Source organism: Pongo abelii, chromosome 4 (assembly GCF_028885655.2).
Source record: "Pongo abelii isolate AG06213 chromosome 4, NHGRI_mPonAbe1-v2.0_pri, whole genome shotgun sequence".
Lineage (NCBI taxonomy): Eukaryota > Metazoa > Chordata > Mammalia > Primates > Hominidae > Pongo > Pongo abelii.
This window is the reverse complement of record NC_071989.2, coordinates 41400514-41418062: the sequence shown is the minus strand read 5'-3', so window position 1 is coordinate 41418062 and position 17549 is coordinate 41400514. Positions and strand designations below refer to the sequence as shown.

Sequence of the window (17549 nt, the reverse complement as noted above, 5' to 3'; positions counted from 1 at the left end):
GGTGCCAGAAATAGGCCAACTCTTTAAGCTTACTGGCTTACTAGTGCCCTCTAGTCTCTTATATACAGATCTTTCTATTCAATCACAGTTGGGTCTTTGGGGTCATTGCCTTTGGTGGGTTGTTTTGTTGTTTTTGTTTTGTTTTGTTTTTAATTTTTATTTTTTGGCTTTCTCATTCATTAGAGAAAGCTTTAGCCCAAACTTAATTTAACACCATCAAGGAGCTCGCCACCCTAGGGATGATTTAGAGAAAACCAAACCCTAATGTACTGTGGTGAGTCACACTGTCTCTCTCTCTCATTACAGCCTCCACTTCCAAATGTGTCTGCCTATTGCCCCCACAGTGCTTCAAGGGTGGAAACCAACTCTACTGTGTCAAAATGGGATCATCAACAAGTGAGAAAACATTGAACATCTGTGAAGTGGGAGCTATAAGATGTGCAAACAGGAAGATGGAAATACTGCATCCTGGAAAGTGTTTGGCCTAGCACAATTACTGCTAGGCCTAGCACAATTAACAGATTTACCATCCAGAAGAACCAACTCCTACAAATGAGAATTCTTGCACAAACAGCAGACTGGCATGCTCAAAGTTACTGACAAAAATTATTTTCTGTTTGAGATCATTATTCTCCCCTGACTCTCCTGTTTGGGCATGTCTTATTCAGTTCTAGCTCATGACGCCCTGTAGCATACCCCTGGGTACCAACTTCCACAGCAGTCTGGTAAATTCTCCTCTTCACGTTGCACAAAAATAATGTGACTTCTGAGGCCCTTATGTAGCCTGCGACATTAAGCATTCTCACAATTAGAAATAAGAATAAAACCCATGATTTTCTTCAATGAGTTAATAAATAGAAATCTCCAGAACCTCTGAAACACATTCTTGAAGCCCAATTTTCATATCTTCATTCAACAAATAATTTTTGAGTGTGTATACAGGATGTCAGGTACTGACCAAAGTCCTGAGAATTCGGCAGATAATAAAACAGACAAAAGCGTTTGCCTTCATGAAGCACACATTCATTTAGGGGTAGACACACAAAAAATGAAATAAACAGGTAAAATATGTAGCATGTTTGATGGTGATAATTGTTTTGGAGAAAATACAACACAGAAGGGTGAGTCTCATCCTTAATTATCATCTTATGCAAGGAAATATTCCATAACAATAAACATCACTGTAAGGATGATTGAGCTCCAGTGGAAATTATCTTGTTTAAAGTTGTTAAGAATAAACTTCTGGAGTTCTAGTCTCTCAGAAAGTAGAAAAGAGATTCCCTTTTCCTCAACTAAAGTGCACCATAAAGTTTTAGGCTGAAGTGTGTGATGGATGGAAAATTGTCAGAGAATTTTGAAGGAATAATTTTTTAAGGTAAGTCATATCTTACCTTATTATTAGGCCATACAAAGCAGAAAACAGTTTATTAGAGAGGCTAGGGTGTCAATTTGAATTGGAGAAGAGAGGCATCTTTGGAGCAGCAGTTCTCAAATATTAGGGTGCATTAGAATCACCTAGAGGGTGTGTGTGTTCAGATAGATGCCTGGAACCACCCCAGTTTCTAACTCAGTAGTTCTGGGGTGGGGCCTGAGAATGTGTGTTTCTAACAGCATTCCAGGTGGTACTGCTTATGATCATCAGGACATCACATTTTGAGCATACCGAATTTAGAGATGGAGTCATAACACAGCTAACTCTGATTAAGTAATTGATCTCAAAACCATAGCCAAACTCCAAGCAGGTGAGTGGAAGCAGATTCCCTTCCAGCAAAACTCACTGGGATCCCCACCTCTTGGAAGGAGGCTGTGAGCCACAGCTACCTGCCAACCCCATCCCCAGACCTTATACATGCAGCTCCTCCTCCATCTCATTGATCATAGGATGTCCGCAAAATCTAACATACATTATAATATTAAAGGAGGAGAATGGGGAATGAAAACACCTATAAACAAAAAAACTTTTTCCTGGTGTAACAGAGATTTATCATGACCTTTTCTTTTCCCAGGAGTCAGTAACCCATCTATTTCCCAGTCATACCACCCCACTCCCTTCTCACTCTAAGTGGTACAGGCCACTCCTGTAAGCATCATAAGCCTTCAGCACACCTGAGACATCAGCTGAGAGCAAAGAGGTATTAAATACTCCCACATCCTAAGGAGAGTCACTAACAATTAAATCAATAAACTTTCCCTAGGATTGAATTGGCTCTGTTTGACCCAACTCTCATGCCAGCTCTACAACTTTCCAGGCTATAAAATGGGACTAGATGAGTAGGGAAGGGAGTCATGGGAATCTGCAGCCACGGGAATGCGGCATTCACAGCGGAAGTCCCGTTCTTCTCCTAAGTCCATTCTCTCCCTTTGGTGAGGAGGAGGAGGATGCTGAAAATGTCCACTGAAGCCAGGCGACCAAAGTCCCAAGACAATTAGTTGTAGGGTGTGATGAAACCACCTTTGCTAAAATTGTAACAGTGAGAAAATTATGTCTGTGAGAGAGATCTGATCTAACCAACCCCCATCTTGCCTTTAGCCTTCAAACTACTCTTAATTATTCCTGGGCTTGGGCCAAGCTAACTTTGGGAGACATTTAATTTATAGTTTAAATGATAATAGCCCCTCCCCCAAACTCAACGGCCTTTGTAAAGCTAATGAGAGACCACCACACTGGGAGGATGACAGGAACCTGAATTCTGCTAAGGTGTAGACATACATGATTATCCACACATTATTCCAGATGCACAAGATGTACAACTTCCACCAGTTACTCCTGCAAATAACATCACTATTGTAGAACCTAAGATTGGCCTTTTGAGATGTCTTTTTGGGTTTTTTGCATCTGATGACCAATGGCTCCACCTGGATCCACCAACTGCTCCTGTGGCCCCATCCAAAAGTGACTCAGTAAACAAGGGGACCATTTCCCACACTCCTGTAATTGCACTCCCAACCAATCAGCAGCAAGTACCCATTGCCTAGCCATCCTCCCTCTTCCCCCAAACTATCTTTGAAAAATCCTAGCCTTTGAAGTTTTAGAGAGACTGATTTGAGTAATAATAAAACTCAGGTCTTTCATTCAGCTGCCTCTGTGTGAATTAAGCTTCTTCTCTATTGCAATCCCCCTGTCTTGATAAATCAGCTCTCTCTGGGCAGTGGGCAAAATGAACTCATTGGGCAGTTATAGTGGGGTTACCTACAATATGGATATATGGTGCTGCCCTAGCTTGCTGGAGGCTGTGGAATCTTATAGCTGCCACTTAGCACCTGGGAGGTGCGAATCTGCACTGGGGCGGTTCTCCCTTACGTGAGCTAAGACCACTTCCTGCCTAGCAAGTGCTGAAGGCAGGATGCTTACAAGAGTGGCTTGCCCCTCTCTCATAGTTGCAGTCTGACTAGGGAGAAGATGGATACAGCCCTTTTCTCCATCTGCATCCCATGGCACAGGGAAGTAATGAAAACTTGGTGGCTCCTATGGAGCACAGAGAAGAGGCAAGGCCAGCACTGGCACTGGAGGGAAGAAGGAGATGAAATGAAAATCAGATATGAGATTGGAGACTTAAACTGGACCAACTTTCAAAAAACAGAAAGTGACCAGAAATCTGTCTGATCTGTGCCAGAGCTAAGGAGAATGGAATTTGGTAGACCCTAGTGAAAGCTGGAGCTGCCATAACAAAGTCATGCAAACAGAAACATTTTGTCTCACAATTATGGTGGCTAGAAATCTGAAACCAAGATGTTGGCAGGGCCATGTTTCCTCTGAAACCTGTAGAAGATAATCCTTCCTTGCCTCTTCCAGCTTCTGGTGTTTGCCAGCAATTTTTGGCATTCCTTGGCTTATGGATGCATCACTGCAGTTTCTGCCTTCATCACCACGTGGCTGTCTTTGTTGTCTTCCTTCTGTCAATATCTGCCCAAATTTCCATTGTCTTATAAGGATGCTAATCTTGTTAAACTAGGCCCACCCTAAATGAGGCAGGAGAGTAGGGTCTAGAGGTAAGGAACATAAGGCCAATTCATGATTTACGCTGACTTCCTAGAACTAAACCAAATGGAAACGCTTCAGTTATGACACGAAATAGCCTCTCCATTTACCTAGCGTGTACATGGAATAAATGACTTTGTAACTTTACTTCATCCTCTTTATTTCCATAGGGCATACACCAAGTAACCAATGGAAACCTCTAGAGGGTATTTAAACCCCAGAAAATTCTGTAATGGGGCTCTTGATTAGTTGGTCTTTTTACCACTTCAGCTACCTTTGTTTCAAAGAATTTTTTGAGTGCACTAATCCATTAAAGTTTGCATTAGGCTGATTTGCATATTTGCCAGCTGAATTTTTACACTCTGATGTTAATATTAAGATAGCAATTTAGCACAATAAGTGTTAAGAGCTAGTGACAAAATTATCAACATGAAGTGAAGAACAAAACTGAAACATATTAAATATCTGGTATTTGGACCTCCAATCTCCAATTCTGTCCTCGAAGATTAAATAAATTCCAAACAAAGGTAAAAGCTTTATCTCTTTGGCTATTAGAGATGAATACTAAGTCTTCGTGTTTGCAGCTTAAGTAACTGGAAATCAATTCAGCCTTTTTTAAATATGGATTTGAATTGTTGATGGTTCTGCAATATATTGACAAAATAAGTGAGACCCCAGCTTAAAGAACTTTATGAATAGACATGTTATGTATTTCTGATGTCCTGGAAGCAAAGACACAAAAACAATTCTAAGACTATGATTTTAAAATTCCAGTCCTCTGTTTATCTGCCAATCAAGCTTAATCAAAGTTTTCCTCTTTTGAGCAGTCTTCAATAAAGCTCACTAAATTTTAGAATATGTTACTGTTTTTTCTCTTTCTACCAAAGCCTTCAACTCCTACAATCTACACTTTGTAGTTTTAAAGATTGAGCTCCTCTGTTATTTCCAAAAGACCACCTATAAGCTATCCCTAAACCACATTCCTTCCTAAAATCCAATTCTGAGTAACAGGAATCTGACAGTTCATGATGTTTCTGATTGGTGTTGGGTACAAAACTACCCCGAAGCTTGATTAATTGGATTCTAAATGGCTGGCTCTCTCCAAAGTCACCTTCATTCTTTTGGACATCATGTGTGGAATCAATGAGGCATTGAGCTTCTAACCAAACAAATAGCCTGCAAAATTATAGTTGTATCCAGTCCATTTTATGAACATAAGACAGGCCACTGCTACCCTATTTGTCTTCTTGACAAGTTCTAGCTGCACAGTTTCAGTTCCAAGTGTCAAATATCAGTTAACAGAGGTGTGTGTCACCAATCAAGGGACTCCAAGTAACAGATGGCACACTGAAAGTCTTGCTCACAAAGATTTATATAGAGATGCTCATCACAACATTATTTATAATAGCAAAAAATGACAGACCCTAACTGTCCAATAATAAATTATGGCCCCTCAATATAAAGGAAATTACGAGGTCACTAACAAGCATCTTTTTAAAATGATATTAAGGGACATAATAAAAAGTGAAAGACCAGACTACAAAACTGTACATTATTACAGCTATGAAAATTTTGTGTGTATATAAATGGCTTTAAAAACAATGATTGGGAAAACAGTATCTACTCTTGGAATTTGGAGTGACTTTTATTTATATACCTTCTGTATTTCAAGATTTTCTTCAATTGGCATGCAATTTTTTATAGTTGTGTATGAAAAGTCATTTTAAAATTTTTTCTCTTCTGCATAGGTGAGAAGGGTAGATAGTTAATTCTGCTTGTATGGACACATTGATGGCTTATATAGTAGAGATTTCCCTGGTCTGAACTTGACCACATGAGGAGGTTTGGCAGCTTTCAGCGAAACTCGTGAACCTCATATGCATCATTCATTCATTCACAAACACTTACTGACTACCTGCTAAGTCCCAGGAGTTAGGGCTATAATCACGCAGAGGTTTTAGAGGCACTTAGAGTATGATGAAGAGATTATAAAGGTATACTTAAAACAGTATTACATAAAGTAGAAAGCAATGAGTTACTGTTGAAATGATTGTAGGTACAGATAATGTCTTAAAGGAATACATTTTAAAAACTAGACAGTTAATAAAATCAAGCCTTAATCTTCAAAGTTTGATAGCAGTTGGAAACACTTAGTAGCTGTTTAAATTTGGACAAGTCTCTCCAAGACTCAGTTTCCTCTCATGAAAGATGAGGATAACACTAGTTAACTCACTCTATTTGTTGTGAGGATTGAGTGCAGTAAAAAAAATACTATATATATAAAATATCTGTATATATCACAATTACCACTGGAGAGCCTAGAATGAGAGGTGCATTTACTACTTGGGTGTTGTTTATTGTTATTATTATTAATATTAACAACAACAATGGAGACTAGTGGCTGCAGTTCACACTTTATTTTGTATTACATGATACATTTCCTCTACTGCCAATCTTGCTATTGAAACCTGATTTATTAAGGACCCCGTGGTGGATTGCTCAGGGGAGAGAAATAGCTGGAATATTCAGAATCCATATCAAACGAAGCAGATAAAATGTGGTTGTTCACTGTACTCATGTATCAACAACAGAAGTAAAAGTTTTGAGTCCTTTTTAGAGTATTCATCGTGTATGCCAGATAAATGGACATGGACCAATGTTTGCAAATGAAAGCATAATGGGGAAAAAAATAAAAATCAATGATGTCAAAGCAATGTGGACAGCAGTCTCATGAATAGTAAATGAGGAAGAAATTAGATGGAGTAATTGGAAATATACTCCAAGGATTACTTGCTTGCTATCACCCTCTCCCTGTCACATAGGCAAGGACATCGTCTATTTACAAGAGTCTCCGTTTTACTAAAACATGACCCTTAAATGAGGGTAAGGTAACATTTCAGTTCAAAGCCATGAGACTAGAAGCTGTTGTCCTTCATGAAGCTGTATTTCTAATAATGCCAGCTTCTAGAGAAGTACCCTAACTGAATAATTTTCATTTTGTTTATCACAACTGAAAACTAATTGTCAGGCCATGTCTACCCTTCTGTTGAAATGTAGTGACGTACACTGGTACATCTCTGCAATAGTCAAAAATTCTGTTCACCAATATTGGTGGCTCTCCATCTCCCAGGAACCAGGTTGGATCACACTTCTGGCTCTTGCGGGTAGGAGTGCTATGCAATTGGTATAAATTGATGAAGTGTGAGCAGATATATGTGTGGAGCTTCCCGGTCAAGCATTTAATTGCTGGCATGAAGATTCCCCCAGTTTCCCTTTCTCTACGGCACATTTGAGATAGTGACTTCATCAGCCTGAGTTCCTGAGTCACTAATAGGAACAGAGCCCATTATACTCCATTGAATTTCTATGGGTATGTGGCTTGAGCAAAAAACAAACCTTTCTTGTTTTATGCCACTGATATTTGGGGATGGTTTTTTTTTTTTATATCATTACTTAGCCTACGTGTCTGATATTAACTATAATGTAACAAATGACATGATGCCATTAAAAGCTGATCTCTTTCACTGCCCCAAATTGCATTCCAGAACAATTTCACATTTCTCCAGGCATTACCAAGTTAATAAGTAAGAATTGCCATTGCTTTGAACATGGCCTATAATCACTAATATACTTGGGTGGAAAAATTCATAAACAAATTACAATTAGAAGAGGAAAATGATAATGTTTAGTTTTAACATACATTCTGAATTGTATCTATTATTTTCTAGGGAAATTGAATAGGAAACATTAAAGTTGCAAAGACAAAATAAATCCTTCTATATAGTTTACTTGCTAGGACTAAAAAGAAACATAAATCAAAAAAAAAGGTGAACACTTTCCTAAGAAACACGTTATTATTTGAATAACTTTGTAGTGTCTTGGAACTGTTTATTATTTTTAAAAGCATTTCAAAGTTGATTGAACCTGCTTCATATTTCTTGATTACCAAATCATCTTCATTATATTTCAAACCAATTGCTTGTCAAAAATGCATTATAAAAAACTTCAGATCTGGGCGCGGTGGCTCACGCCTGTAATTCCAGCACTTTGGGAGGCCAAGGCTGGTGGATCATGAGGTCAGGAGATTGAGACCATCCTGGCTAACACGGTGAAACCCCGTCTCTACTAAAAATACAAAAAATTAGCCAGGCGTGGTGACAGGCACCTGTAGTCCCAGATACTTGGGAGGTTGAGGCAGGAGAATGGCGTGAACCCAGGAGGCGGAGCTTGCAGTGAGCCGAGATCGTGCCACTGCACTCCAGCCTGGGCGAAGAGCGAGACTCTGTCTCAGAAAAAAAAAAAAGAACTTCAGGCATTTACAAATTATGCTGATATTTATATTCCAATTTCTAATGCTTGAATAAAACATAAAATCTAGTTCATATATTTTGTAGCAGGTTCTATTTATTGCCCCATCTCTCCCAAAACTCATTCAGCTGCCTCCCAATGGGCAATATTTCAGGAGATATTAGTCCCAATCTCAACCGCAGCCCCAAAAAGTGAATTCCAATTGGTTTAAGGCAGTCAGTGCGGTCCCATTTCCCTTCCCATGTGGATTAGACACATTCATGGCAAGTCTACCGAATGAGAGATGAGAAGCCTCTTCTGGAGGACTTCTGAGAAGGATTTTTCTTACTCTTCAATGTTCGGAGGAAGAAATCATCTCTTTTTGTGAATATTACCATATCTCAATATGATGCTGGCAGCTGCTTCAGGCTTCTTATTACCATGAAATTTCCAGTTGTGGTCTGTCCAACACATGGAGGAGGTTTCAGTAGAAACGTGGAAAGAACTGGACCATTGATGAAATCACTGAGCTACTGAATTAACCAACTCTGGAATGTTCACGCTTCTTGTCTTTTTGTTATAAAATAATAAATTTTCTTCTTCATTGTTTAAGCGATTTTTGAGTTGAGTTTTCTGCTACTTGTAGCCAAACATATGGTGATTCAGAAATTAATCATGTTCTTTTCTATTCAACAAATGGTGCTGGGATAATTGTCAAGCCACATGTAGAAGAGTGAACTGGATCCTTATCTTTCACCTCATACAAAAATCAACTCAAGATGGATCAAGTACTTAAATCTAAAACTTGAAACTATGAAAACTCTAGAAAATAACATTAGAAAAACCCTCCTAGACATTGGCTTAAGCAAAGACTTCATGACCAAGAAACCAAAAGCAAATGCAACAAAAACAAAGATAAATAGATGGGACTTAATTAAACTAAAAAGCTTCTGTGCCACAAAAGGAATGGTCAGCAGAGTAAATAGACAACCCACAGAGCAGGAGAAAAATCTTCACAATCTATACATCTGACAAAGAACTAATATCCATAATCTACAAATAACTCAAACAAATTAGCAAGAAAAAAACAAACAATCCCATCAAAACGTGGGCTAAGGACATGAATAGACAATTCTCAAAAGAAGATATAAATAGCCAACAAACATATGAAAAAATGCTCAACGTCAGTAATAATCAGGGAAATGCAAATCAAAACCACAATGCGATACCACCTTACTCCTGCAAGAATGGCCATAATTTAAAAATTTTTAAATAATAGATTTTGGCAGGGATATGATGAAAAGGGAATACTTCTACACCGCTGGTGGGAATGTAAATTAGTACAACCGCTATGGAAAACAGTGTGGAGATTCCTTAAAGAACTAAAAGTAGAACTATCATTTGATCCAGCAATCCCACTACCAGGTGTCTACCCAGAGGAAAGGAAGTCATTATACAAAAAAGATACTTGCACACACATGTTTATAGCAGCACAATTTGCAATTGCAAAAATATGGAGCCAGCCCAAATGCTCATCAATCAACGAGTGGATAAAGAAATTGTGAGATATATATATATATCTCATGGAACACTACTCAGCCATAAAAAGAAATGAAATAATGGCATTCACAGCAACCTGGATGGAGTTGGAGACTGTTATTCTAAGTGAAGTAACCCAGGAATGAAAAACCAAACATTGTATGTTCTCACTTAAAAGTGGAGACTAAGCTATGAAGACACAAAGGCATAAGACCGATGCAATGAACTTTGGAGACTCAGGGGGAAAAGGTGGGAGGGGGGTGAGGGATAAAAAGACTACAAATTGGGTACAGTGTATATTACTCAGGTGATGAATGCACCAAAATCTCAGAAATCACCACTAAAGAACTTATTCATGTAACCAAAACCACCTGTTCCTCAAAAACCGATGGAAACAAAAAACATAAATAAATAAATCCGTAACTACATAAATGGGGTAATGATAAAAATTTTAAAAAGAAATTAATCATTTTCTTGAGATTTGTACTTTAATGATGTTGATAGATGAATAGCATAAGTTTTTCTCTTAAAATGACTATAATTTGTATTAAAAAAAAATTTGAAGGATTCTCTCTGGTGGTTGAAGATACTTATCTAGCATCAAACAAAAGGAAGAAAAATCTTCAGAAATAGAACTTAGTAAGGCAACATTTTAATTTTGTAATGAATTTCTCCATTATTTCTCAGAAAGCCAGTCACCTCTAAAGCTTCTCAAATAACCGTAATCAATTACAGGCCTTTTGAGTACTCAGTACCATGTTTATTTCTCTGAGGAGGAAGACCTAATGCTTACTAAGCCACTATTTATGTCAGACTCATCAAGTAATTATGTTATTTAGCCCTTGAAGCAACTCTAAAAGACATAGGTGTTATTGGCCTCATTTAGAGATGAAGAACCTGAGGATTTGGTAACCAGAGTTACCTGCCAAATGTCATATATCTCATAAGAGGCAGAGACAGAATTCAGACCTGCTCAGCCTGACTGAAGAACTTGGGAGCTGACTGTATTGTATCAAAGTTAAATTAATTGATTTTATAATTATGCTGTTGATTTCAGTGGTTACAAAGATGGCTGTGAATTATTACTCTTCCCATTGAGATGTGGGCTGTAATTCTCTTCCCCCTTGAATCTTGACAGGCTTGTTACTGCTTTGACTAATAGAGTACAGCAAAAGTGACACTGTGTGACTTCTGAAGCTGTCAAAAAGGGCCTTGAAGCTTTCACCTGATTTATAGAAACATTTGCTCTTGATGCCTTGAACTGCCATGATAGAAATTCAATGACCCTGATGTCACCACACCATGAGAAAACAAAAGACACATGAAGACGCCACATGTAGAGGTTCTGGCAAGAGGTATAACTTAGCCCAGATTTTGACACATCCAAATCCAGACAGCAGGCATGTGAATGAAGAAGGTTTCCGATATCTCCAGATTCCGTATGTTTAAAACACCTTCTGAGGTTTGAGTCTTCCAAGTTGAGGCTCCAGACAGCATAAAGTAGAGAAAAGCCATCTCAACTGTCCTCACTCCAAATTCCTGATCCATGGACTCCATAAGCAAAAAAACTAGCTGTTATTTTACACAATTAATTTTGGATTAATTTATTGTACAGCAATAAATGATCAAAATAGTTATGTAAGAGAATGTCTCTACTCTTAGAAAATATACACTGAAGTGTACAGGAATAAAAGTATATAATGTTAACATTTCACTCTCAAGTGACTCAGAGAAGATAGTATAATACACATATATAACATAATTTTATACATATAAGTATATACATAGCCAATACTCTGGCCATGTAAGGTTATATATATATATATATATATATATATATATATATATAAATATAATGTATACATATAATATATATAATATATAATGTAATATAATATATAATATATAATATATATAATATAATATAATATATATAATATATAATATAATATAATATATAATATAGAATATATATAATATATTATATATTATATATAATATAATATAATATATTATATATATTATATAATATATTATATATAATATATAATATAATATATTAGACATTATATATAATATATAATATATAATATATAATATATTACATATAATATATAATATATAATATATATTATATAATATATAATATATTATATGTAATATATTATATAATATAATATATAATATATATAATATATAATATATAATATATAATATATAATATATAATATATATAATATATAATAAATAATATATATAATATATAATATATATAATATATAATATATAATATATATAATATATAATATATAATATATAATATAATATACAATATGATATAATATATAATATGTAATCTAATATATAATATAATATATAATATATAATATATAATCTAATATATAATATAATATATAATATATAATATAATATATAATATATAATATATAATATAATATATAATATATAATATATAATATAATATATAATATATAATATATAATATAATATATAATATATAATATATAATATAATATATAATATATAATATAATATATAATATATAATATATAATATAATATATAATATATAATATATAATATAATATATAATATATAATATAATATATAATATATAATATATTATATATAATATATAATATAATTTATATAATATATAATATAATATATAATATATAATATAATATATAATATATAATATAATATATGATATAATATACGTAATATATAATATAATATATAATATATAATAAAATATATGATATAATATACATAATATATAATATAATATATAATATAATATATAATATATATAATATGTAATATAATATGTAATATAATATATAATATAATATATAATATATAATATAATATATAATATATAATATAATATATAATATATATAATATAATATATAATATTTAATATATAATATATAATATAATATTTAATATAATATATATAATATTTAATATAATATATAATATATAATATAATATATAATATATAATATAATATATAATATACAATATAATACATATAATATATAATATTATATATAATATATAATATAATACATATAATATATATTATATATAATATATAATATAATACATATAATATATAATATAATATATATAATAGATAATATAATACATATAATATATAATATAATATATATAATATATATAGGGAGAGAGAGACAGAGAAAGAAGAAGGAAGAAGAAAGAAAAAGAAATAAAGAGAAAAAAGTAGAAGAAGAGGAAGAAGGAGAAGAAGAAAAGGAAGAAAGAGAAGGAGGAGAAGGAGAAGAAATTTGGCAAAATGTAAATAATTGATGAATCTGAGTGAATATATATGGAGTTCTTTGTATTACTCTTGAGACTTTTCTGTAGGTTCAACATTATTTTAAAATAAATTTAAAAAGAGAACCCATGGATTTTTCACTGTAACATGAATGAGACATCATACCTGTGTAAAACCATTGCCAACAACCCAATGCAATATCTAGTTTTCTGCTAAGCTACATGGTACAGACCATATCACTTCACTTATACACACCACTATTCATCTGGGAAGGATATATTGAGAAGTAAAATAGAGTTCCTCTCCATTTCAAAATGAAGGAAAAGAATCACAACAGCATTATGATTTTACCTGGAATACAGGACATATTTTAACATGTACTAGTTTGCAATCTGAAAGTTGGCTTTTCAGCTGTAAGAAAACTATGGTTTCCTCTTCAAAACACCTGTTTGTATAATTATTTAAAAGACAAGAGGCACCCAAGAAGCTGGGTAGAGTCGATGGCTCTTCAGAAAAGTAATCAGTTGGACAAGTTTTATAATCTTGCAAATTCAAAAACCTAGGTGAGAACAAATTGGAAAAAAAATACAACAAAAAGTCCCTTCGGAACTGGGTTTCATTAAACTATGAACAAGAATTGTTTTGTATTCTTTGCCTGGCTGCACATGAGAGCTGACAGTAGCCGATCATGCTACACTGAACATTGGTAATCACAGCACCATTGGTCACAAGCCTGTCTTAGGGAGACAGAGGTTAACAGCAGAGCTATGAGGCTGAATTCTCTGTTATGGAGTGGCTGTCTTCTTTAGGTGATCAATATGCCATTTTACTCACAAGTAGAAACTTCTTTTTCAGATTGTTGTGACTTTTTGCTCTTAGTTCTAAACAATGCCTTTGATCTTTGGAGGACTTTATTGCTTGCCTCCTTTCTCAAAGAGTAACTAGGCAGGAATAAAAAAGTAAGGCTAAGTCTGAGCTTAAGGCCCTCTGCCAATGCAAAGTCACCAAAATTAATAACCATAGGACATGCTTTCATGGAACTGTGGGCAACTGAACTGAGAGTAACTAAGGAGTGTGCTTCTGGGCCCTCAGCTACTGGAAACCATGCCCTTAGCACCACAAGGCTGACCACTGACTAACACTAAGAAATTCCTAATTGTGCCTTTGTTTTTGCCTGGTGCATTTCCTATTGCTGCTGTAACAAATTAGCACAAACTCAATTGCTTAAAACAACAGACGTTTATTATCTTATGGTTCTGGCAGGAGCAGGAGTTCAAAGTGGATCTCATTGAGCTAAAAACAATGTGCCAGCAAGATTGCAATCTTTCTTGAAGTTCTATGGGAGAATCTTTTTTGTTGTCACTTCCAGCTTCTTGAGGCCTCCTGCATTCCTTCATTCATGGCCCCCTTTCCCTATCTTTAAACCCAGGAATTACATCCTTCCAACTCTGCTTCTGTCATCATATCTCTCCCTCTACCTCTCATGCTCTTTCCTCTTCCCACTTTCCCTTATAAGAACCTTTGTGATTACACTAGGCCCGCTCAGATAATCTAGGATAATCTTTGCTCATGTAAGGTAATATATTCTCAAATTTGGGATACTAGGACTTGGATATTTTGTGGGATCATTATTCTGCCTGCCATATCTGCTATACTTCAGATAGCATTAGATTTAGGGTCTCCATGAAATTAGGAGATTTTTTTAAATTGACTATAAATGATTTTACAAAGCAAAATACCAAGTATCAAATATCAAAATATCAAATATCTGCTAATACTAAGGGTATCCTAACCTCTTTGCTTCTGACCCCTAAGGATGGGTCCAGAGCTACCAGAATTTTCCAAAATACTTGGACTTTGAATATTGCCAGGACTATCTTCCCATCTCATATTTCAGTTTTCTTATGCATTCTTTATTCTCCGACTCCACAGACTAGCTTATTTCATAGTAGAAAATGTGGCAGCCAGAATTTAACAAAAGAATAAGGGGGAAAACTTTGGCTTTCTGATCGCAAAAACCTCAAAGAAGACTCATTAGTTCTACTTCAATGAGTGGTTTACTCCTAGACCAGTCAAGTGTGGTCAAAGGGCAAGTTCAGGTAAGAGCAAAGCAGCTCTGGCACTAGTCCTCTGGCAGCATTTGTGGGAGGAAGGTGATGGGGGATGTCCAATTCCCTTGAGATTGGTTACTGTAACACATATGGCAGTGCAATATAACAACCACGCTTCAAACTTTCCATTGACCTGCCAGACAATGAAAGGTCTTGGATTGGGGTAATGATACCTCCGCTTCAGGAAATGAGGACATTTGTTACAGCAATAAGAGATCTCCTGGTAGCGGTCCCCAAACCTGGTGGTCATCAAAATCATTTGGAGAGCTTTTAAAAAATATTTATTCTCAAATCCCACCCCACACCTACTAAAACAAAATCTCTAGAACTTGGATAATAGCACACAGTTGCTAAAAACCCAATCAAGAAAACTTTTTCGGATCTAGGCTGAGGCAAGCAATGTATATCAAGAATCACACTGCCTGCCTGCTCCGAATTCTTGAATGCTGGCCCTAGTCCAAACTTTTATTCCTCATCCATTTTCTTACACCCACCTTTCGGCTTTGCTACCTGTCCTAAATCTGTGCCAATGCAATCAGATTACATGGTTAACAGTACTTCTTACTGAAAGTGTGTTCCTTTAACCATCATGTTTGAGTCCTCTAGCTTGACCGACTGCGTTGGCCAACTCTAACTCTAGCTTTAAGCTCAGGAATCACAGGAATCCACCTCCACTTGTAAGTGAAGTGTTTCATTTTTGCCTATTATCTCTATACTGTTTATTACTTTAAAACAGTGAGGAATAGAGCCAAATTAAGAAGAGAAAATTATGGATAATGGGTAAAATGAGAATATTGTGATGAACTGGGGTGTCATATTAAGGGCTATGCAATTTATCCTGTAAGTTAGTATTTTTCAAAAGATAGAGCCAAGATCACCTGTACCAAAATCACCTCAGATGGTGCTACTAAGAGAGAACTCTCTGTACATTATTATGATATCCAACAAGATAATAACATAGCACTAGAATGTAAATCATCAAACTACTTCCTTCATCCACAAAATCTTGCTGCAAGAAAAATAGTTGGCTAAATTTAGCAATGTAATTAATGATAAAGTTTATATACATTCTATTACAAGTTCATCAACCCATGAAAACCAGCAAAAATCTGTTCTCACACAGGCACTTTAGGTGTACTTAACCTAAGGTACTATTTAAACAACAGCAACAAAAATAGTAATAATAATATACTTAACATTTATTATATGATTGGCATGGTTCCAAGCACTTTACATAAATTAATACATTTGAACCTGGCTAAAATCCTATGAGATGGGTAATATTTTCTTCATTTTTAAAGACAAAAAGACTGAAACAAAAATAACTCCAATAATTTGCTCAAGGGCACACAGGGATATGGATATCCATCACTCTTATTAGAAATCTAATGAACCCAAATCTCTTAGTTTAACACTCAAGAACTCTTATTCCAACTAGATCTCTCAGTCCTCATCTTTATAAAAGGAGTACTTGGATATGTTAAAGCAGGGAATAAGAGAATTTAGATTTTAGATTAGAAAGTTAACGCTTAGCCTAATATGAAAGGCCAGCTTGAGGCAAGAAAGACTGGAGATAAGGATACCTGTTTAAAGAGTCCTTGAGGACAAGAGGGTCTCAACAAGGCAGGAGAAATCAAAAGGAAAGGACAAACATCAGAGATGCGCTGAAGACAGAATTCAGCTGAATAATTAAGCACCTGCTGTGTCAGGTACAGCAGTAAGTATTCCACATATGTAACCCAGACATAACTAGATTCTATATGGACACTCTAGGTGGGTGCATCTTGCAGCAGAAAACAGCATATTATCATATCCCCCAAAATGTTACTCAGTAATAACGATTTTACTGAAGATTTTACAGAGCTTCAGATGTTATGCCTTAATCCATACATTCTAGAGCGACTGAGTGCCAATTATTCCTTCACCTTTCATAAAAGTAGGTGCTGCTTCCACTTGGCAGCAGTCTCAATCCCTGCTGGCTGGGCTTCCAACAGTTGTGCTCCTGCGCTTCCACATTCATGGTGGCAATGCAAAGTGAATGCAGAGGGTCAATTTTCAACAGGTTCTGGGGGAGCACCATGTTTGTATACCCCAGATCTCTTTTCCTAACTGAGGAGTAGACAAATATATCATGCCTTTTTCTTGGACACAATCTGGTTCCTGGTTACTGTTTCATCTAAGCTTTGGAATTTGTTTTTCACATCTCAGCATGGATACCACAACTGGGCAGTTGTGGGAGACTTTGCAAGTATTCATGATTGGCCTCATACTACTATTTGAGCCCTGTACTTTCATTTATAACAAAAA

At 35.2% G+C, this 17549-nt stretch overlaps 1 protein-coding gene across 2 annotated transcripts in view; it reads left to right on the top strand.

Moving 5' to 3' along the window:
• Nucleotides 1–1193, top strand: part of C6 (complement C6) — a 134710-nt gene extending 133517 nt beyond the window's left edge. The window contains exon 18 of one of the 2 annotated variants that reach the window (XM_024247179.3): nt 307–1193. In XM_024247179.3, the coding sequence (XP_024102947.2) occupies nt 307–488 (182 nt within the window). In that variant the 3' untranslated portion in view covers nt 489–1193. The remainder of the gene's footprint in view (nt 1–306) is intronic. The other variant, XM_024247180.2, reaches the window with a different exon arrangement.
• The last annotated feature ends 16356 nt before the right edge of the window (nt 1194–17549 follow it).